This window comes from Mirounga angustirostris, unplaced genomic scaffold, assembly GCF_029215605.1.
Source record: "Mirounga angustirostris isolate CCGP_5_RB_7025 unplaced genomic scaffold, mMirAng1.0.hap1 SCAF_10, whole genome shotgun sequence".
NCBI classification, from domain to species: domain Eukaryota; kingdom Metazoa; phylum Chordata; class Mammalia; order Carnivora; family Phocidae; genus Mirounga; species Mirounga angustirostris.
Genome location: NW_026991718.1, coordinates 100,104,538 through 100,126,705, shown reverse-complemented (window position 1 = coordinate 100,126,705; position 22,168 = coordinate 100,104,538). Strand labels below are relative to the sequence as shown.

General features: G+C 39.7%; 1 protein-coding gene across 1 annotated transcript in view; it reads left to right on the top strand.

The window, feature by feature from the left end:
- SPTLC3 (serine palmitoyltransferase long chain base subunit 3) overlaps nt 1-13,189 on the top strand; it is a 147,179-nt gene extending 133,990 nt beyond the window's left edge. The window contains exons 10-12 of the mRNA XM_064572816.1: nt 4,137-4,272; nt 8,657-8,786; nt 12,109-13,189. Coding sequence (XP_064428886.1) covers nt 4,137-4,272; nt 8,657-8,786; nt 12,109-12,222 — 380 coding nt within the window. The 3' untranslated portion in view covers nt 12,223-13,189. The remainder of the gene's footprint in view (nt 1-4,136; nt 4,273-8,656; nt 8,787-12,108) is intronic.
- Nucleotides 13,190-22,168: the final 8,979 nt, after the last annotated feature.

Sequence of the window (22,168 nt, the reverse complement as noted above, 5' to 3'; positions counted from 1 at the left end):
TGGGCAGCCCAATGATAGATGAGTCATTATGGGCAAGCGCAAAGATAATGCCACTGGGAAAAGCAATTTAAGTCATTCATGCACTTCCAGGCCAGGAAATCCTTCTAGTCTTTGAGGGGGATCATTTAGGAATCATCAGACCCAGCCTGATGAAGTCATCTCTTCATTGTGCAGCTAATGATCAACAAAAGAGCTAAACATACAAGGCGACAGGCCATATGGAATACATTTTAGTGACTGGGATGTATATCTGTGACTTCATTTAAATCACCTTCTTTAAAACAAGTCTTACCCAGTCCTTCTTTTTCTTTCCCTTCTTCTTCCACAATCTCCCCCTACTCCTTATGCTCTCACCTCCCTAAATACACAGTTTCCATGTAGAGATGAAATTTTCTTTTAAATGAAGACAAATATTCTCCTCCTCATTTCTAGTTCTGGCCTTCAAAGAGGTTGCTTTCTATACACATACAAGTTTCCAAGGAACACTTCAGCATACTACAAAGCAAAATGTATACAAATGGTTCTACACCTCTCCCAATCCCTTACTTGTATTCATGTTGCAAATCTGGAATTTCAGGGTTGAAGGCTTATCTTTTCCTTTTTGAAGGAGATGAGTGGGAAAATAAAAGCATATATGAATTAAAATAAACCATATTTGCAGCTACCTGTTTCTTGAAAACCAAAGTCCCAACCAGGGACCCCAAAAGTAAAGGTTATCAATGACTACCATGTTGATAAAATGAGTAAAAAGTATTTCATCTCCTGATTTGTCTTCTCCCACCCTGATTGCTCTTTGTCTCCCTTTTAAGTTCATTCTCTTCCCAACCACTAAATGTTGGATTCTTCAATCCCTGTCCTCTTTTTTTTTTTTAGAAAATCTACCCATCACTCCAGCCTTATCTTGCCCAACACTTAACCACATCCTACCTGGTTCTCAACCACTCTTTTCTTCTACAAACCACTGGACCATTGCACCTGTTTCCTGTACCTGAAATGCTCCCCTCTAGTTTTTTGCCTGTTAACATGGTTATATCCTTCCAATCTCAACTCACTCATCATGTATTGACTTCCTCAGATTTGGTCCAATCTCTCTAATGTGGGTTCTCATAACACCACATAGCATTCTTTACAGCACTCATAAGAGTTGCAATTTTCCATGCATTTTTAGATGTCATATCTGTCTGCCTACTAGACTGACTATATGCTCTTCCCTGTTTCTATTTCTTCTCTTCCAGTTGCTACTGACTAACTTTGCACTGCCCGCTTCTCTTCTATATGGTTTATCATCGCTGCCACTGACCAGTGGTTTCCCATGTCTTATAGATTCTGATAATAAGCTTTTCTATGTCCTTCAGTTTCTAGTCTTAATACCAATTGTTGGCTTTCTCTAAATTTTTCACATTCACACTCTACCAGCAAGAGGTTTTTATTGGTTTAATTCATATTTATTATCTCTTTGGTGAAGTTCCCATGATAGACAAGTCATGACTCTCTGGCCAACACCCAAGTGGACTGGCCTTCAATCAAGAGTGTTTTGCATCCATTAGCTATGGCCAGCATGGTGGAATTACAATAACCCAATGCTTTCTCTATCACAGTCTGCTGGCAGAGTCAGAGAGGAGACTTCCTTGAGAACTGGAGTTGAGTGAAGGATAGAAACAGAAAACAAGCAGGGACAATTCAACACCCTCCTTCTTGGTTGGTGTTCCACTCAACTAAATTTCCATTCCTTTGCATATATTGTTAACACATTTAAAATGTCAGAGAAGTCAAGTAGATTTGGGCCTGGCAAGCAAAGAAAAACTCTCAGAAGAAGATCTGAACTATTTTGGGAGTGATAAAGCCTAGTGAAAAATGTCAGATGATTGGATAAAGAATGTGCCCTTTGGGAGCCTGTCTACTTCTGGTTCACCCTTACTTCTCAGGAGTAACCCTTCAGGCTCCCCACTCAAAGTGAAGGGAGTTCACCAGTCCTACCCTGTGGCAGACCTCAGACTCTAGTCCCTGATGTCCTATCCCCTTTCTCACAACATGAGGCTACTGAAAGCTTGCTCAGCCCTCAACTTCTGAACTGCCTCTACTAGAAAAACTTGGTATAACAATGATCATAATAGCTGGAAGAGTGTATTTTATTGAGCTTAGTGAAGAGTTGGCTATCATCCATTATCTAGGTAGACATCACCCATTGCTACTCTTGGGCATAATGTAGAGGTTAACAGCACAGATTCTAGAACCCAATTACCTGGGTTCAAATTCTGGCTCTGCTACCTACCAACTCTGTGAACTTGGGTGAGTTATTTGGCTTCTCTTCATGTGTAACGTGAGATTATAGCATCTAGTTCAATACAGTTGTTGTGAGGACTAAATAAATTATTAAATGTCAAGTGCTTATAACAGTGGTAACATTATGTATTTGTGAGCTACAATTACTGTTGTTGTTGATATTATTATTGTCCTTTAGAAGTAACCCCATACAATAAGTGGCCACCTGTATTACTCAGAACACATTTGGTTATAGGTTGTATAAATTCAAATAGCTTAAGAAAAAGAAATGTATTGGTTCACACAACAGACAGTCCAAAGGACAGACTCACTTAGGCATGGCTAGGCCCGAGGGTTACAATGATGCCGTCATTGTACCTTGGCTTTCTGAGTCAACATCATTCTCAAGCAGGTTTCCTCCATATGATGACAAACATGTAGCTTAGGATGAACTCATTCATACACTTCTTCAGCAGATCTGAAAGACTCTGATAGGCCCAGGTTGTATTTCATCATTGAACTAATAATCAGGGTGATGGAGTATTCCAATTGGCTAGGCCTTGGTCATATGATATCCTTGTAGCAAAGAGGAAAGTCAGGGCCAACTGAACATCATGGGCCCCTGGAGGAAGGATGTTGAGCAGGAAATGTCCACTGCTCAACCTGTGTGTCAAGACACAATCTGAGCCATTTCTCCAAGAAGGAACTGGAGAACCATGATTGACATGTTTACTGACATTTTAACCCATTTTCCATCTGCAGAGTTACAGACACCCAGGAGTGATGTTCAGAATATTGAAAAACCAGTAAAGCAAGAACTCTGATCAGTTTGAATAGACACCCAACCAATCATAACGGTGTTAGCTGTAGCAGCTGTTCCTGCTCAACAGCCACTTTGCATCAGATGCAAATGTTGGACTGATTTCTAGGGGACTTAAATATCCAATTCTGTTCAATCTTCTGTATCAAGCACACACACTCTGGTTTTGGCTGATTTGCTCACTTGCCTCATTGGAGGCAGTAATGGAGTAGAGAGATTTCTTCAGAACTCTTTCCACTCTTTAATTCCCTTTGCCATCTCATATGTGTGACCTCCCCCTGGGACACACATGGAGGACAGAAGCTAAGCTTTTGAGCTGAAGTACCAATAACCTGGAAATGGACACATATACCTTCCTTGACCTTCTGTTTGGAGCCCATGCTGTCATTTTTGGTGCATGGGGAAAACAGAGGTCCCCTTCTTCCTTTCCCTCTATTCCTCTCCCTCTATTACTCTACCACTACCAAATGCCTCACAAAACAGTTCTGGTCTCAGCTGGACCTATCTTTGTTCAGGGATGTGCTACCCCTTCAAGCTCAGGTTAGGTGAAGTGCTCTTTGATTAGAGACTTGGATGAGAAGCAACTTAATGGGCCAGCTCAGCTTGGCTGAAAAGCATCTACCAACAAGTGGTGTGGTGTGTGTGTGTCTGTGTCTGTGTCACATCTTGTCACATTCCCTTCCCCTGAGTTAATGTCTTTAAAGCACTTAGCACAGAGTCCATACACAGTAGGTACCTAGTAAATGATAGCTCATCTCTTTTCTTCTTGCTAGACACACTCTCTGCCCACCCCACATGTTAGCCTGCCTCTAGTTGCTAGCAGAACCTAACAGCTCCTTCCCACCCCGGATCCTGACTTCCAGACTAAAGACAGCTCTCAGGCATCAGTACCCACACCTACTCACCAAGAGATATTTCCCTGCCTTATTTTGACCCCCTCCCAGCTAATGATGCAGGCCTGCAGAAAGACTTAAGAATGCTTGCCAAGTCAATCTGACCTTTGCTTCTCTCTTCCTGGTGGAAATTGATAGATTTCATGCCTGTCTTCTTTCAGGGTTGCAGAGAGTACGGCAACTTGCAAAAAACACAAGATACTTCAGACAGAGACTGAATGAAATGGGATTCATTATCTATGGCAATGAGGAGTCTCCAGTCATTCCCCTGCTCCTTTACATGCCTGCTAAAGTAGCGTGAGTATTCAACAGGCTCTCAGAATAACACCGGACCCCAAGGTGATCTGACTAAGACAGTGCTTCTGACTCTATGAGGCTCTTTCAGCATGGGCATTGCTTATGTGCTTGGAATGGGGTGCTGAGTTCAGAATTCACTTGTACAGCTTCTTTGAAGCCAACTGCCAGCCCATCAGCAAAGAGGTCTTCTAAGAAGAGATTCAAGTGTCCACCACTTTCAAGCCCTGTGAATTTGGGTGTCACCCCCTAGGCCTCACCTGTAAATTAGGGATGATCCTTGCCTCCTTCTGCCCCACAGTCTTTTTCAGGGAGAACTTCTGGAGACCATCTCTCCCAACATTTGAAAACAACATTACCAGGCTCTTTGCTTTTTCCACTCACCTTTCATGCCCATCCTCAGAAGAAGGCAGCCTTATTTCAAGTGTGGGGGAAACTGAGGCTGAGGACAATTAAATAGTTTGCCTAAAGTCATACAAGTCGAGCAGTAGTGAAATCAAGAGAATATCAAGAGGCAAACCCAAACTTAGGCTCATGCTCTTAACACCAAATTTTAATGCCTCTCCTATAAATCTACGTGGAGTTGTTTCCCATTGATTGCAACTCTGAAATTGAGCATGAGAACAACTGCATAAAGAGAAAAAATGACTTTTTCTCAATATGGCATAGACAATTTTATACATGAACCATTCTCCAACCTGCCACAGACTAACTACTTCTGTTATTAAAAGGAAGTTAATTAAAGTCCTTTCTAAATATAAAATATTTATTTGGGTGTCTGACCATGTGCATGGTGGAAAGTAATAGTCAACATATATTTATAAGATTCTAGATGTCCTAACTCTCCTACAACATAATCCCATTGTTGGAAATTTCTGTTTGACTCTTTAAGAGTCTGAATAGATTGGTAGAGTATTTTAAGTAAGAGAAGAGATTCCGGGGCTATCAGTTGAGAACTCACGGTGGATAGGACTGTGTTAATTCTTCAGCATACACTCTTCTATCATTTCACCACAGCAAAATAACAAGCAGTTAAAACACACACGTGAGTTCTTTCACTTGCCACACCATTACCGCCAGTGGGCCCTTTGTTCACAGATCTGGGTTAGGCTAACAGTGCATGGAGTGGTCAAGAGGATACTGAGCTACAGAAAAGTCCCACAGGATACTGCTTGGTACTTACCACAGGGAGGAATGGCAACAGGGACTCAAAGTAGCATATGATCCCAAACCCTTTACCATCCAATTTCAGAAGGCACAAAAGAAAACCTACGTTTATTCAGAATGGTTAGCAAAATGGTATGTTGTGGAAGAAAGATTCCACACTTAGCACACGTCTCTCTAATATGTTATCATTAGCTCAAAGGAAGACACCAAAATAAATGTGTTTTATTTTTGAGAGTCTAAAGTGCACAATGCTGGAGGGTGGTCCTAGGGAGCATGCCATATAGTTCTGACTTTGCTGGTGAAGGCTGGAAATAGAATTTTAACATGAATCCATGCCCTGAGAAGAGTCCATGAAGTGTTAAAGCAAATGCATTTAAATTCAGGAATTGAATTTTGCAATAACAGAAAGAGAGAGGGAGTACTTCTGTGGACAAGAGCTAATGTGAAAAATGAAATCAGAGGGTGTTATTTGTAAAAACTGTGCTCCTTGGTGTAGTGAGGAGTGTGGAATGAAGAAGAATTTGACTCTGCCTCTTGCTAGCTGGGGGATCTTGGACAAGCTGCCCAACTTTCTGAAGCCCCAGTTTTCTCATTCTTAAAATAGGATGTAATAGTACTTATTTCATAATTGTTTCAATTAAACAAGATGAGGTCTGTCAGCATAAAGCATGTTGTCTCTTATATAGGAGCCACTAGGTGGGAGCTGTTATTATTAGTAGTATATAAGGCACTTAATATAGTACTTGGTGTACTATCAGCACTTTATCAGTGGTGGTTATTATTACTACTACTAGGACTTCTACTAGTGCAATGATTATTATTATTAGTTTCAACTGAGTGCAGGATTTGATCACCATGGTTGCATGGCTCTCCAAAATAGTTACTGCAACCTTTGGTTGCATTAATAAAAATAGAACTTCCAGGAAAATAGTAGGTGGAGGTCCTGCTATTGTGTGAATCAAATATGCCATATTGAACCCTGGATGATATGTCAAACCATCTAGTGCCTTCCAGTGAAGATGGTATTTAAGGAGGATCTGATGTGGCTGAATGCTGATTCTATGCTAAGTAAGACTGTCAGATCCAGCGATCACCCACCAAGGGTGGATGCTTGGCCCTAGTTTATAAACAAGGGCACCAAGACCCACAAAAGTTAGACTACTTTCTAAGGGTCACTCAGGTTGTACAAGCAGTAGAGCCCAGAATTAAAAGCCAGTTCCATTTGCCTCCTATACCAGAGCTCTTTTCAGTGCATAGCATGGCCTCTGAAGCTTTAGTCCACAGGGGGGGATATCCACATCTCATTAAAGCAAACACAGAGTATAAGTTTAACTCTCAGTGTCATCTTTGGTGAATCAAAAGGCCTCAGTCACTACAAATGGGGAAAAAAACACTCTAATTGCTTGAGTTTTCTAAGGAAACTTAGAATAGGTCAGTTACAAAAGGTAATGTCATCTCTTATTGGCAGGAGTTGCTGCCAAGAGCTTCCCTGCCACCTGGCTTTGTTTTCTTCTCAGATATTTCTTCAATGGAAAGTTTATATGGAGAAAAGCTTTTGAGACAAGGAGTTAATTGTATAAGCCAGCGTATGAGCACTTCTTTCATTTGCTCATTTTCAACCCTTTGATTGTATTAAAGTACTGTGATTTCTCCACATGTCCACCTACTGCAGAATGAAAATATGATCTCCAGCCAGGTATCCTTTTGAGCAAAGTTTCATTGCAACCCTACCACAGGAATCTTCTACGATGTCCAATATCATGTGATTTCACCCATAAAACATTCACTTGAATAATCAAGAATATATTGTATTTACTCTCTGGTGCAGAGTTGACATTTTCCTTCCATGGGTCTCGTCAGACACTTGTAGGATGGTGGGATACAGGATGCAGTGATGCTGCATATATGCAGTGCTAATGTTTTATTATTATTATCCACGTAGTCTAGCTTCTGTCAGCTCACACTGGCTCTCATTTGTTTTGGCGAGTACAAACCCAGAGGCTCATTGTATAAAATGTTCAGGACAATCAGACATTAACTGAAGGAGGCCAGGTTTAGTAGTGTAAATTTTAAGCCCAAAAGTGCTCCAGGGAGGCCTCAGATTAGCCTAATGAATCAACAGTCATATATTTTGCTCTACATTCTTTGGCAAAACTCACTTCCTCTGGTACAAAGAGAAACATGCAGACAGTGAAAATGGTCTTTGGGGAGTCCTGAAAACTAGCCTGAGATCATGGGTCAGGTGGCTTGTATTCTAGCAATAAAAGCACTTGCCTTGTTTCTCAGATAATTATGAGCTCTCATCCTGTGTAGTTCCATGGGCAGCCTTCCATAGGGTGAACAAGAAAGAGAAATAACAGCCTCTGTTTTTCAAGCTTTCTCAGAAAGCTTCATCTCCTTGTTAATCTTCCTCAACCAAATCAAAGGCAAATCTTGCCTTTCCTGGGCCACAGGGCCAGAGAGGTTGTGTGTTCAGTAGATCTTGCAATCTCCATCACTTCATTTGATAGCATGCATTCTGCATGAGGCAACCAAAAAGGCAGACAGCTCCATGGCAAGAAGAATGAATAAACGAACAAGCTAGCTCTCCACGTCTAGTTCAAGAATTCCTCCTGAGTTATGACTGGAAGGTTTCTGTGGTGCTGTCAGCTTCCAGCCTAAAAAAAGGACACCAGAATCCTCTTAATGATGAGAACAGATCTGAGGCATTTACCTTGCTTGTGGGCAGAGACATTTAGTAAGCAAGGTTTCCTGCAGAGAACAACAGAGCACAAAGTGGGGAAAGATTCAGTTAGGGGCACATGCTTTTTTGTCTGACTTTGGGTCTTAGCACAAAAAATCTACAGACTTTTTAGAGATCGATATTCTAGAATCGTTACTGAGATTAGCTTGAAAAAGAAAGTGTCTAGAAGCAGATAATGGGAAGGAATCACAGCTGAGAAAGTTTACACCCTGTGTCAGAAAGCTTTGTAGTTATGACCTACATACTATAGGCTGCATCTACCAACCAGCCTCTCTGTGTACCCATTTCTTTCCCTGCATCCCTCTTGCCTCATTTCCCCCTCTTGCCTCATTTCCTTGTCAATTGCATGTAACAGAAGTTTAGTAATTTCAATCATCTTCTATTTATTGTTATAAGAAATGTCAATTAGCCGTATTCCTTTTCTTGCCATGTAATTTTGTCACCTCTCAGCTAACCTTCTCTTTACCCTTCCCATAGGGCTTTTGCAAGGCATCTATTAAACAGAAAAATTGGGGTGGTGGTCGTTGGATTTCCAGCTACTCCCCTCGCAGAAGCTCGGGCTCGGTTTTGTGTTTCAGCGGCACATACCCGGGAGATGCTAGACACGGTGAGTACCCCACAGGGCAACAGAACCATCAGTGCTGGCACCTTGCATTGTGGGCACATTCTTTTATTGAGCTTGCTCTAAATTTCTCTAAATTTCTCTTGATGGTTCTCTTGATGGTTTAGAAAACCAACACTCATAAAACTCACTGCAAAAAAACGGGTATGCCAACAATGCCCAACAATGTGATCAACTCAGGGGATAGAAAAGAAAAATGAGTTTAGTGAAGATTTGACTCAAGGCAGTATTTTGGTTTCATAAAAAAGACTGGCTGAGTAGCCACATGTTGTGCCATTTCCTTGATCTTAAATGCAAAAGCTAATCTGACATGCTATTTCAGCATGAACCGCCCACAACCTGACACTTTTCAGAGCCACCAAACCCCTCATAAGAAAATATGACACAACTAAGCAACATGTTGGCAAAGCAATGACAAAGACAGGTCCATCATATCATCCAGACCCACACTGACTTTTAATGATTTCATAACCACATTTCACTGTCCTTTGGTTTTGATCTTTATGTGAATGAGCGAGAGCAGAAAACTAAGCCATCTCAATCAGTTTGGGGTCGATGGAACTGTCTCCTAGTGTCAAAGCAATTTAGCAAACACGTTGAGTGTCTACTATTGTGCAAAACCCTGGAGCAAAAACTCTAAGAGGAGATACTAATAAATAAGCAACTAGTGATAATACCAGACAGAATAAATTCATCTTGGAAAAGAAATATAGATAACTGTGGAACATGAAGGTAGGAATTATATATGGGATTATATGAAGTCACTCATTATATATGAATGAGTTATTCTATATGAAGATGGGAATGAATTATGTGTATATGTGTAATATACATGCACATATAACATGTATTATGGATTGTTATGTGTGCATGTATATTATGTATGTACACATTTGTATGTATATATACAGACACTAGGAGACAGTTCTACAAAGAATAAAAAAGTGAATACTTTGAGCTTAAATAATAAATTATACACACACAGTGTCCATGTCCTTCTGCTTCACCATGACATTCTTAGGACTTAAACCAGTGTCCACTACAGAGTGCATACATAATAACAATTTCTTGCATGACACACTAATAATTGAGCTAACTCTAGGTTTTGACATGATGGGTGAACTCCGTTGTTATTGTTCTTTAGAACTTTTTATGTTGTCCAGGTTCTCCAAAATGAGTATATATTTCTAGTAATTAATTTTAACAAATTGTTTCTTTTAAATAGAAAAAGCCAAGTTTCACTACAAAAGCAAGAAAAAAAAAAAAAAAACGTTTATAAATCCCTTGAAAGACTTGAGCATGTTTACACATTAAGAGAGGAAAAAGTAATGAGAGAGAGGCAGTAGGCATGGGAGAGGAAAGGACATGACCGGGGAGCATGCTCCCAGAGATGAGAGGAATGGGTGGACAGCAGTGGGTGATTTGTATTTTTTGTGACCCCCAACAGCATTGAGGTATTCATGGATACCTAATTCTGGAGACATCAGACCTTGGGATTCTCTTCGAAAGTTCTTAATTCCTATTGAATACCTGGTTTGGAAGGAGCACTGAGACATCATCTAGACAGATGCCTCTAAACTTTTGAAATCAGGCACCTATATCAATAAAAAAAATTGTGAGCATATTCCTTAATATGCACATAAGGGAAAGTGAAAAATGACCTTTGAACAGCCCGGACATTGAGGTAGTTAAATGAATATAACACTCACAGAAAATACATACTAAATAAGCCCCTTCTATGACCATGTTTGGAACAAAGCAGAGATGAGGTCACTCTACAAACACAAAATGGCTTAGAATTTCCTTCTTCTAACATGAGTGACAGCTTCTCCTTTACCAATGACCTCACCTCAGTCATCCCACCTGCCACATAAGAATTCTGCATAGAGCCAATCACTGAACTTCTCCCGCTCAAAACAGCATCAACCCAGACTGGTCCCTGCTTCCTTAGAGTCATCTAGAGCAGAAGTCTAAATGACACAGCAAATCAACCTGGCCAGGGGTAAAATGGAAGAAGCCCTTCCCAGTTCCCTCTTACTAAGATGCTTCTTCTGTAATTCATGCCTACCTTTTTTGAGTACAGGTGTGCTCATCTGATCAGTGGGCTTCAACATAAATCCACTTATAAGTTATTTATGCACTGCCAATATATTATGCACATTTTATAGCAGACACAAAAATGGAAGTTAAAAAGACTGAGATTAAAATAACTAGAAATCCTATGTTCTCCCACACTTTCCATGAATTGTCTCTCATCTCCCCCAAGTGTGCAGATGCCCCACTCTGAGCTACTCCATCCCCACTTCAGCCAAGAGCAATAGACACTATCTTGGTTTGATGTCATTTCAAATATAACTTTTGTTACTTTGTCTTAGTGCTTAGATTTGATGTAAAAATTTAGGAAGTACATTGAAGTAAAAAGAACATTTTAACCACCCATAATGCTACCACCCAGAAATAAATGACTCTTCATATGTTGGTGGATATCGAACTTGATGCCAGTTTGAAAGACTTCCCCAAAGAGGAAAGCCCATAAGCTCCACTAGTCATTCATTCCAGAATTAACAAACATCCTCACCTTTTTCAAATCATTAGATCCTAATATCGTCCGCCTCATTTGACAGGTCAAGACAGGCCTAAAAAAGCTAAAAAGACATGCCCAGTACCATAAGATTAGTGGTACACTAGATGGGAAAATTACATCTTGTCTATTCTGCATCTCCGTTGTTTCTTTGGAAAATTGGGGATACATTTATCTGCCTGAATTGAGAGAACTGAAACAGATGAGTTCTCTGTCCTTTGTGGTTTTAAGTCCTGTGATTCCATGGAACATAGAGATGAGTGTTTAAAAGCTGCGGGTGGGGCAGTATGGGAGAGAGAAGAGGACACTAACCAGCTCCTGCAATGTTCCATTTTACCCCTGGCCAGGTTGATTTGCTGTGTCATTATGCTGTACATAAACCCAAATGTAATTTGCAAACTTACCTCTTTCTTCCACAAGGTTATATATATGTCATTAAACTTTAAAATAAAGTCTGAAAGGGTAAGCATTGGTCAGATGCTTTTATTCCTCTCCTCACACCCCAAAAACAAATTAAATACTCATGATGTGGGGTAGACTATTAAAGAATATGAAATAAAATTAAGTAGAATCTAACATTCCTCTAGGGCTGGTTTATAAGCCACACCTTAATGATTTGGATCTTTCTCCTCTTCTTTAAAATCAAAGAAGTTGGCAAAAGAAGATTGTATCTCTGCGGGGCTTAGGAGTTTAAAGAATAACTGATGGAACGCAATCTCTTTGCAGGTTTTGGAAAACCTGGATGAAATGGGCGATCTTCTGCAACTGAAATACTCTCGGCACAGGAAGTCAACACGCCCCGAACTCTACGACGAGACAAGCTTTGAACTGGAAGATTAAGTTTCCTGGTCCTGAATTTCACCTAAAGACTTTGCTCGAAAGACCCCTGTTTTGCCTCAAAAGGAATATAAATGGATTTCTTCCCCCTTTCTAAGGACAATTTTGGTTTCCAAACCAGCTTAATTGAACTGAAGGAAAGGTTGTGTTTTTAATATCTCCAGCTCGGGACTGCAGAGACAAAAATATGGTTCCAGATTTTAACTTTCTCCTCTCCCAAATATCCTGCTACAAATACACACACACACACACACGCACACACTTCCTAGAACATTTTTAATGGCAATGAGCCTGTGTTTTAGCTGCTACTGTGCAGACTCTTTGGTCCAGACTCTTTCAGGCATTCCAACCAAAGGAGAGGGCTTTGATTTTTAATTCAGTAGATCTCCCTATGTGTGTACTTATTTCATCCGCAGACATGAGCAAAGGTGGTGGGCAGTAGCTGACCTTGTTTCACCCATGAATGGCCCAGCTAGAACTCCAGGCAGGAGAGTAAAGAAATGTTGCTTCTACCATTTGCCACATTTGGACTTTTTCCAAGGACAAGTGTCAAAAGCCATAGTTAATGTTTGGAGGGAGAGAGAGGGACTGGCCAGCCAGTAACTCCAGACATCTTTGAAGGAAACTTTCCTTTTCCTCTTCCTGGTCTCCTACAGTTTTACAGCTGAGCTTTTGAGGTTTGGAAAAGTCAAGACTTTTGTTTCATAAGGAAGGGGGCAGAAAGCAAACACAAGCCAATTGTAGGCCTAGACTCAAACTGTAATGTTATAACAACTGGAAGGCTGTTGGTGCCATGTGGAGTGAATGTTTAGTTTGCATACATAACCCTTATTACTTTAAGGAATGAGTTGTCATTTTCCTATTAAAATTTGGGTAATTGGTGAGATGCAGTTTCCTTTAGAGTTGGCTCTCAAGACTATACTTGAATGTATTAATTCAAAAACGACATTAAAAAGCAAATTCTATTTAACTTTTTTAAGACTGACACCCCTGTTCAGGCCTATTAAATAGTCCTTACCGTCTGCTGGCACATGTAATCCGATTTTGGTGTAAAGTGGGCTTGTACACTATTGAGCAACGAACTGTAATTTCCTTGAGTTCTCTCTGTCTCTCTCTATCTCTCTGCCTCTGTTCTGTCTGACTGCCTGTCTCTCTCTCTTTCTAAATGTGAACACAAACTTATCTGGAATAGTACCTTTTTGCTAATTGGTTCTAGTTGGTATGGAAAAAGCCAGTGGAAAACTTTATCTTTAACAAGCTCCCAGATGGTTCCCAGATTTGGAAACTCTAAAGAGCAGTGGTGACCTTTTAGCAAAGCTTCTGTAATAGTTCGAATGAGTTACAGAACATTCCACTCCATCAAATGACAGTATAAACAAATCACTTCAAGAGAGGTTTGACTTGTGACACAAACGGACTCAAGCTTTCATGCTGTGCAGTGAGATAGAAACCCAGCCAGGAGCACTGGTGTTCGAGAGAGCAACATGCCTGGTGCTCACAACAGATTAAAAGATGGAAAGCTTTTTATGGGAAAAGTAAAACCGCTACCAGGTATATCAATTTAAAAGTGATCACAATGATAAAATTTCTCACACACATTTGTAAGGATCACTATCAGCAAACGAGGAGAGGAAATGAGTTCTGACAATGCAGTTGCCCCATCCAGTGACTAATTTTAATAACTAAATTACAACTCTCCCCAATGCATTGGTGCACCATTACTTATGCAAAGAAAATATATGTGGTATACATGTCCCCAAGAAGGCCTTTTCTCTTGAAAATGTGCATTTAAGTGAAATTGATTCCAGTTAATTGTCCAAAATGCATAAATGTCTTCAGTCCTATAAAAGGAACAGTAGACGAAGAGGCCCTTACTGAGGTACAGCAAGCAGTAAACATCCCCTTCCTTTCTAGATGTTCATGATCTTCATACACATCTTCACACCCACCCTGTGGGTTTTAGGGTGTCTTTGTGAGCAGGAATATTCGTCTATCTTTATTACTTTTATGGAGGATCCTGAGTCTAACTCATGATAGGAAAATAATTATTTATCCACCTGGCCTGGGGAGCAAGGGGGACATTACTCCTGCTTCATCAAGATCCCAGAGTCCTAAGACAATTTATTACATTCTCATGTACAAGATTTTTTAAAGAAAATAAAAAACTATCTCTGTCAGAGGGTCCACACTGAATACACTTATGAGAACAAGTATAAACCAAATTCTATGCTTCCTGAGAACATTAGGAGGGATCCAGATACAATAGGGCTGGTAATATAGGAGTATATGTCATAGATAGAATGAGGTTGGTTAAGAGTGATTATGAGAATTTTTAATTTTTATAAGAAAACATCTACCACTAGGTTCATAAAAGCACAATTTCAAATCGATAGGGATTGTTGAGTCTCAATAACTATACCACAGCCTAAAATGTCCCTTTGGTTGGTTCTGTTGAGAAAGGGAATTTTCTCACAAAACTCTGTTCTGTGCCCCAACCCTCCCATGCATGCGCATGTGCACATACACACACACACACACACACACACTTTCCACTTCCTTTACAGAGCAAGCAAGAGTATAAAGGTACAGAGGTGAGAATCTGACTGGTTGATAGATAGATGAAAGATGTTTTAAAAGATGTGGCCTTCAGTGAAACAGAACATAAAGAATCCAGACTGATATTCGTAGGGGGGATACATTTGCTTAACAGGGAAATGGCATAGACACATCCCTAATCCTATTATGGAACTATGTTACCGTGGATGTTTGGCTACATTGCCTTTCAGCATGTTTTGGTTTGACAGACACCATGGGCTTCAGAATTTACTAGAAGCTTATTAAAATGCAGGTCCCTGGGCCCCCAGCCAGACTTCCACTGAATCAGAAGAGCCCAGGAACTTACATTTAGCCAGCCTCCTCAGGGGCTTCTAATCCATGCCCTAATTTGAGAACCATTGTTGGAGCTTTTGTTTGCATAGATCAGTTGTCTCTAATAACATAACAGAAACTTTGTCCTCATTCTTTGTGGACAATTAAGGTGCTTATACTACTAAAGTAAAGTGAATTATTCCAAACTTTTCTCCTCAGCAGGACATTTTGTTCCCATTTTCCAGGTGCCTTCTCTTTCTACAACATTGGATATTAAGAATAATCTGCCTCTGATTATTTATTCCAACAACAGCTCTCCAATAGGGTGAAAGTCTTAACAGTTCTTCACACGTGGAATACTCCTCTGTATTTTCTTCAGAGATAGCAAATATTGTAAGTGGCTTACTCTGACTTAAAATTTTCGATGAGGAAACCTTAATTCTCTTGGATTTATGGCAATAATAACAAAATTTATATTTTGAACTTCTCTGGTGATTTCTTGGCCATTTTTCCTGGTCTCCATATGAGCAACATATTTGAAGTCTGTTTTCTCAGAACACCTTAAGCAGCTGTGTAATCTTTGGAAATTAAAAGGCGTCTGTATTTTAAATGTTTCAAAGCAATTATGGGACATTGTCTTACAGTATTGTAGGGTGTGTGTGTGTGTGTGTGTTTCACTGAAACATTTGAGGTAAACAATTTCATTTCATTCTGCCTGTGAAATACTAGTTTCTTTAATAGACAAATCATCAAAATAGACAATAGAAAAAATAATTGATGGTTCTTATGGTTCTTTGTTAGTTTGGATTACCCTAAATAGAGACTCAGATAGAGATTTGCATTTAAGAATTTCATTAAGGAAAATGGGCAAGGGTGGCTGGCACTGGCTTGAACTGTGACATCACCTTGGTAGCTTGAAATTGGCCATGCTGAGAGTATTTACACCATGAAAATTGGCAAACACTACAAATTCAGGATCTGGAGAGCCATCTGTTAAACCTTTACCAGCATAACACTGAGACCACATACAATGCAACAATATCTAGGATGGAGCGAGGAGACAGGATTGGAAAAGGGAGAAGCCTAACTACAATTTCACCATAGAAAGGCCTTAGTCATTCCTGTGCGGAGGTATGCAACAGAGATGGCCCTTTAAATTATCTCAAAGTGAAGCAAGGGAGTTAGGCTTCTATATCCTTTCTGCCATCAACTAATCACTAGATACAAGTTACCAAGGTAGAGGTGTAGGGGAGGGCATTACCTTGGCCAAGACAATTCCATTCAGCCAAAGGCACTTCTTGGGGAGGGACTCGGCTCTGAACTGACAGCAGTCCATCAACTTAAAAATAATTATTTCTAATCCATCTCCTTTAAAAAAGTTTTAAAATGGAAAACTGTAAACATAGAGTAAGAGAGAGAGAATAGTATAATGAACCCATGTGCACCTATCACCTAGCTTCAAACATTATCAGTTCACCGCTAGTCTTTTTCATCTATTTCCCCCACTCACAGGTTACTTTGAAGCAAGCCCTAGAAATCATGATTTCATTAGGGAATATTTCACTGAATCTCTCTAAAAGGTAGAGATGTCTTCAACTGTCCCTTAGTTGGTCTCAACTTCATTAAAAGTAGTCTTTAGGATAACAAAGGCATGGACATGAGTCAAATATTAATATTTTCATTCTCTATCTCATACCCTGCCTGCAAATTTCCGGGATCAGGACTAGGAATTATTTCTAAAGTAGGTATGTGGTGTCTTGAAAGATAGCAAGTCAATCATTTTTTGGACACTTATCATGCACCAGACACTCCACTAAGAACTCTGATATACATTATCCCCTGGACACCCTCGTAGAGATTAAGAGTAGACTCATCTTGGAAGGCCAGTCTGTTGAAGTTGTCAGGGGATTAGCAGTATGTGAAGAGGACTTCCAAAGCTCCAACAAGGCCTTGCTTTATTTTTCTGAGAATGCTACATTCCTTTTCCAGTCAAATTTATTACAAAGTTATTTCAGCTAAACTTTATATATCAGCAGGGTAATCAAACAGGAATAAGAGAACAAGTGAGCCCCACTTACCAGTTTGGAAATGGCTGATGCTTGTGACAGGGCTTAGGGCAGAACTTGACATTTGTAAGTCAACTGCTCTGAAAATTATCACAGATACAAATCAGTCAAATATCCAACATCAGGAGGTCAAGGTAGAAGCAAGAGGGGAATTTTTTTTTTTTTTTTTTTTTTTTTGCTGTGGCATGAAACACTGCTCCCTTTTACTCAGCCCAGATGCTGATTTTTATATCAAAAATATTGATTGAAGAGGCTAGTGATTTTGGCTCTCACCCAAGTTTATTCAGGATCTTTCTTAATTAGGTTTAGGTCAGCTGCAATGCCCATGGCCAGGGTTAGGTCTGGCTCCAATAACCACATCATGCTCTCTACTTCATCACCGGCCAAGGAATAAGGCAAGGAAATTGCTGCTTTTTTGTTTCTCCAGCGCCTGAGTATGTTTTTCCCAGATTTTAAGCATGCATGGAGCAAAACTGTAAGGAAGACCGAAAGAAGTGTAATGGCTTCACTGTGATGAGATGAATGTAGCCTACAAAATGACTGTGAGCCCCAGCAGGAACAAGGCTCCATGTGTGAAAAATGAATGGGTAGCAATGTGAGATCATGGGAAAAGATCTTGACATCCTTTGAGTGAAAATTTTTCACCAGGCTGATGCAGCCAATCAGTTTAGGAGTGTTTTTAAAAAGAAAAATAATCTCTTTTGTCAACAATACATGATTTCCCCATAATGTGTCTATTTTGTAAATAATTATAGTTAAGTCATGCAACTATCTTAATAGTGTCCATACCAGTTTCATATACTTTATGCCAGTCTTTTTAAAAACATCTCTGCCCAGGGGTACCTGGCCGGCTCAATCAGTAGAGCATGCGACTCTTGATCTCGGGGTTGTTAAGTTCAAGTCCCACATTGGGTGTAGAGATTACTTAAAAAAAATAAAATCTTAAAAAATAAAAAATGAAGGGATGCCTAGGTGGTTCAGTTGGTTAAGTGTCTTCCTTCAACTCAGGTCATGATCTCAGGGTCCTGGGATGGAGCCCCACATCAGGCTCTTTGCTTAGCAAGGAGTCTGCTTCTTCCTCTCCCTCTGCCTCCTCCCCCACTGATCATGTTCTGTCTCTGTCTCTCTCTCTCTCAAATAAATAAATAAAATCTTTAAAAAAATAAAATAAAATAAATAATAATAAAAATAAAAAATAAATAAAAACATCTCTGCCCACATAAGGCATCAATACATCATGGTCACAAATTATAGATATCTATGATACAATAGGTTTTCCTATATGTGTAAAATAGTGTGTTGATACTAAAAAATATTATTCAATTTCCCTAAAACATTTTCAACTATATATCTATGAAGAGATTTTTAAAAATTTTTTATTATATTATGTTAATCAACATACATTACATCATTAGTTTTTGATGTAGTGTTCCATGATTCATTGTTTGCATATAACACCCAGTGCTCCATGCAGAACGTGCCCTCTTTAATACCCATCACCAGGCTAACCCATCCTCCCACCCCCTGCCCTCTAGAACCCTCAGTTTGTTTCTCAGAGTCCATAGTCTCTCATGGTTCATCTCCCCCTCCGATTTCCCCCCCCTTCATTCTTCCCCTCCTGCTATCTTCTTCTTCTTCTTGTTTTTATTTTTTTAACATATAATGTATTATTTGTTTCAGAGGTACAGATCTGTGATTCAACAGTCTTGCACAATTCACAGCGCTCACCGTAGCACATACCCTCCCCAATGTCTATCACCCAGCCACCCCATCCCTCCCACCCCCCACCACTCCAGCAACCCTCAGTTTGTTTCCTGAAATTAAGAATTCCTCATATCAGTGAGGTCATATGATACATGTCTTCTATGAAGAGATTTTTAACTCAAAAAATTCTTAGATAAAACTTCAAAATATATATTTGTAAGATATTTTATTAATGAGACAACTTTAAGTGGGATCAACCAAATGTTATAGATTTCCTATATAGATAAATCTATGCCCTATCAATAGTCAATAATACCAGCATATTATACAGAAAAACTAAAATATTTTACTAAAGTGAGTCCATTTCTAATAAGATAACATTGTTTTTAAAATTACATTTTTAACTCTTTATACTATCTTTTATTTATAAAAGCCAAGTAAAGAAGAAACATGCCAGCTACTCAAATTAATCAACATAGACCTCAGTTGTGAATAAGATTAGAAGATCAGGGATTACCAGATATATTTGAGGAAAATCAGCAACGCCAAAATGAGTGACCAACATGAAAACAGAGAAAAACATTCAGTGACAGAAACAGACAATTGTGGGAAAGAGAACTTTTTAAATATTCTAATTATTATCCTTGTTGGTCAACCTAATTATATGAAGATATCACATGCACAAAACAAGATAGGTTGATATGAAAAGGAACTGGAGTTCATAAAAATTTAAAATATTTAATATTTAAATGTTTGGTGAAAATAAACCAAAAGAAAGCAAAGAAGAAAACTTTTTAAGATCTCAGTATATAAAGGAAAGGACAGGGGTGCCTGGCTGATTCAGCTGGTAGAGCATGCAAATCTGGATAGGGTGCTGAGTTTGAGCCCCACATTGAGCATGGAGATTACTTTAAAAAAATTTTTTTAAGGATTTTATTTATTTATTTGTCAGAGAGAGAGAATGTGAACACAAACGGGGAGCAGCAGGCAGAGGGAGAAGCAGACTCCCCACTGAGCAAGGAGCCTGATGCATGCGTCGATCCCAGGACCCTGTGATCATGACCTGAGCCAAAGGCAGACGCTTAACTGACTGAGCCACCCAGGCGTCCCTAAAGAAAAAATTTTTTTAAAGGGAAAAAAGAATATAAAGCAAAGGACAAAAAAAGACATAAGAGAAAATTTAAAAGCTATAATAGATCCATACGGGAGGACCAATATCCATCTAATAATAACTTGAGAAAGAAAAAATCAGGAAAACTGAAGGTAGAGGGGAAAAAAATCAAAGAAATAAAAGAACTATTTCCCTGAGGCTGAAACAAAACAGAAGGTGGAAATGGCCCAGTATGTGCTGAGCTTATAAATAAAAATAGCTTTTCACCTAAACGCATCTTTATGAAACTTTGCTACCCCAAAGATAGAAGAACTAAAAAGTTTCCAGCATGAAAAAAAAACAATCTCAGCTACAAAGGTAAAAGTAATAGATTTTATTTCTGAGTATTATAAATGTGTCCTCCAGGGGCCCTGGGTGGCTCAGTCAGTTGGGGTTCCCACTCTTAATTTTGGCTCAAGTCATGATCTCAGGGTCATGGGATCAGCCCTGCATCAGGCTCTGCGCTGGGAGTGAAGCCTGTTTGGGGATTCTCTCTCCCCTTCTACTCCTCTCCTTAACCCCGCCCCCAGTGCGTGCGCGTGCTTTCTCTCTCTCAAAAAATAAAAATAAAATAAAATAATAAATGTGTCCTCCAGAAATTTTGTTCCAGTTTCAGACCCATCAGCAGTGTATACAAGTACTCATTTTTCCAATCTGTGCCCATGCTGAGTATTACCATTTTTATAATCTTTGTCAATCTGATAGAAGAAAATGGGTGCTCATTAGTGTCTGATTCCCATTTACTAGTGATTCATTCTTGTTTGTGTGTGGATTGGCTATTTACATTGGTCTTTTACCCATGTATTGCTTGAATCCCCTGACACTTTTTCTATCATAAAGTCTCATTAGCATTACTGGACACAAAAAGACAATGAAGCGATGCCTTCAAATTCAGAGGGAAAATAGCTTTAAATTTAAAATTCTATATCTAGAAAAATCTACCTAATTAAGAGAGGCCAAAATAGGGACTTTTTTGCATAAAAAGTCCAGAAAGTTTATTTGCTCAGTAATCTTTCTTTAAAAATTATTCGACTAATCTTCAAATGTAAATACATCCAAACTAAAGGAAGATACGGCATCCAGAAAAGAGCAGAATTTATCTAGGAGTACCATGCAAAGAAATCTAAGAAAGATAATTTATTAATTAAAGTACAGTAAACTTTCCTAACATGAGGTGATGGGCTATTTTTTAGCTCATATAAATACAAGCCAAAATTAGTGTCTGGGGTTGGCAAGCACACTCCTCCACACAGTGTTTCAAGGACCCAGGCTATTTTCCTACCTGTGGCTCCACAGAGCCTTAAGACATAATCATTTCATACATAAATCATTTCATGTATGGTTGAGGCTCTAGATTTTGACAAGTAAGAAAGGAAAAATGAGTGCAAAGGTAGCCCACCTCTTATCTCTGTCTGATGAGTGACTTAACTCTGACTCTTTGGACACATTCTGAGGAGTATGGCAGAGCCTGACTCCACCACCCAAGGGAGTATCCGGAGATTGATAAGAAGCAGATTTGAGGCAGATAACACCCTGATATCTCAGTTCCTAGAGATCCAGCCTTCCTCCCAACCTCCTAGAGATCCAGCTGCTCCAACACCATCCCATTTACCTCTATCAGATAGATGAGAACTTGTAAGCTCTAACCCTACTCCTGTGACGGAGGCCAGAGTCATGATCCCACAGCCAGCCAACCTGCAGGTCAGAACACCCACTTACACCATTTCTTGTTCTCATCACCTCCTTCCATTTGAATGCATTCACCTGGTTCCTCAGAAATGACATGGGCAGGGGCTGTCACATCTGAAAGCCCTCCTCAGCTAAGGCACCTTTGAGAAGCTGAGCTGGGCCAGCTAGAGGATAGGGTGTTGCAGAGCTGGGTGTCCATCCCCGTGCAGCTCTTAGGCAGTGGGACCTCTGTCCAGGCCACGAGAACTTCAGGCATGCTGAGTCTGGCCTGTATGCTCCTCAGGATGGGAAAAGCAAGGTGATAGGTTTCTCACTTCTGTGATCTTCACTCTGCCTCTCAAATTGTCACACCTCACTTTGGGACCCTCCTGGGTTTCATTAGCAATGGGGAAAGCCAGTCACCCAGGAATTAGTACAGGTTTGTTTGGGGTTGGCTCTTTTAAAATTCCACTTTCACAGGGTAATAGCCTGA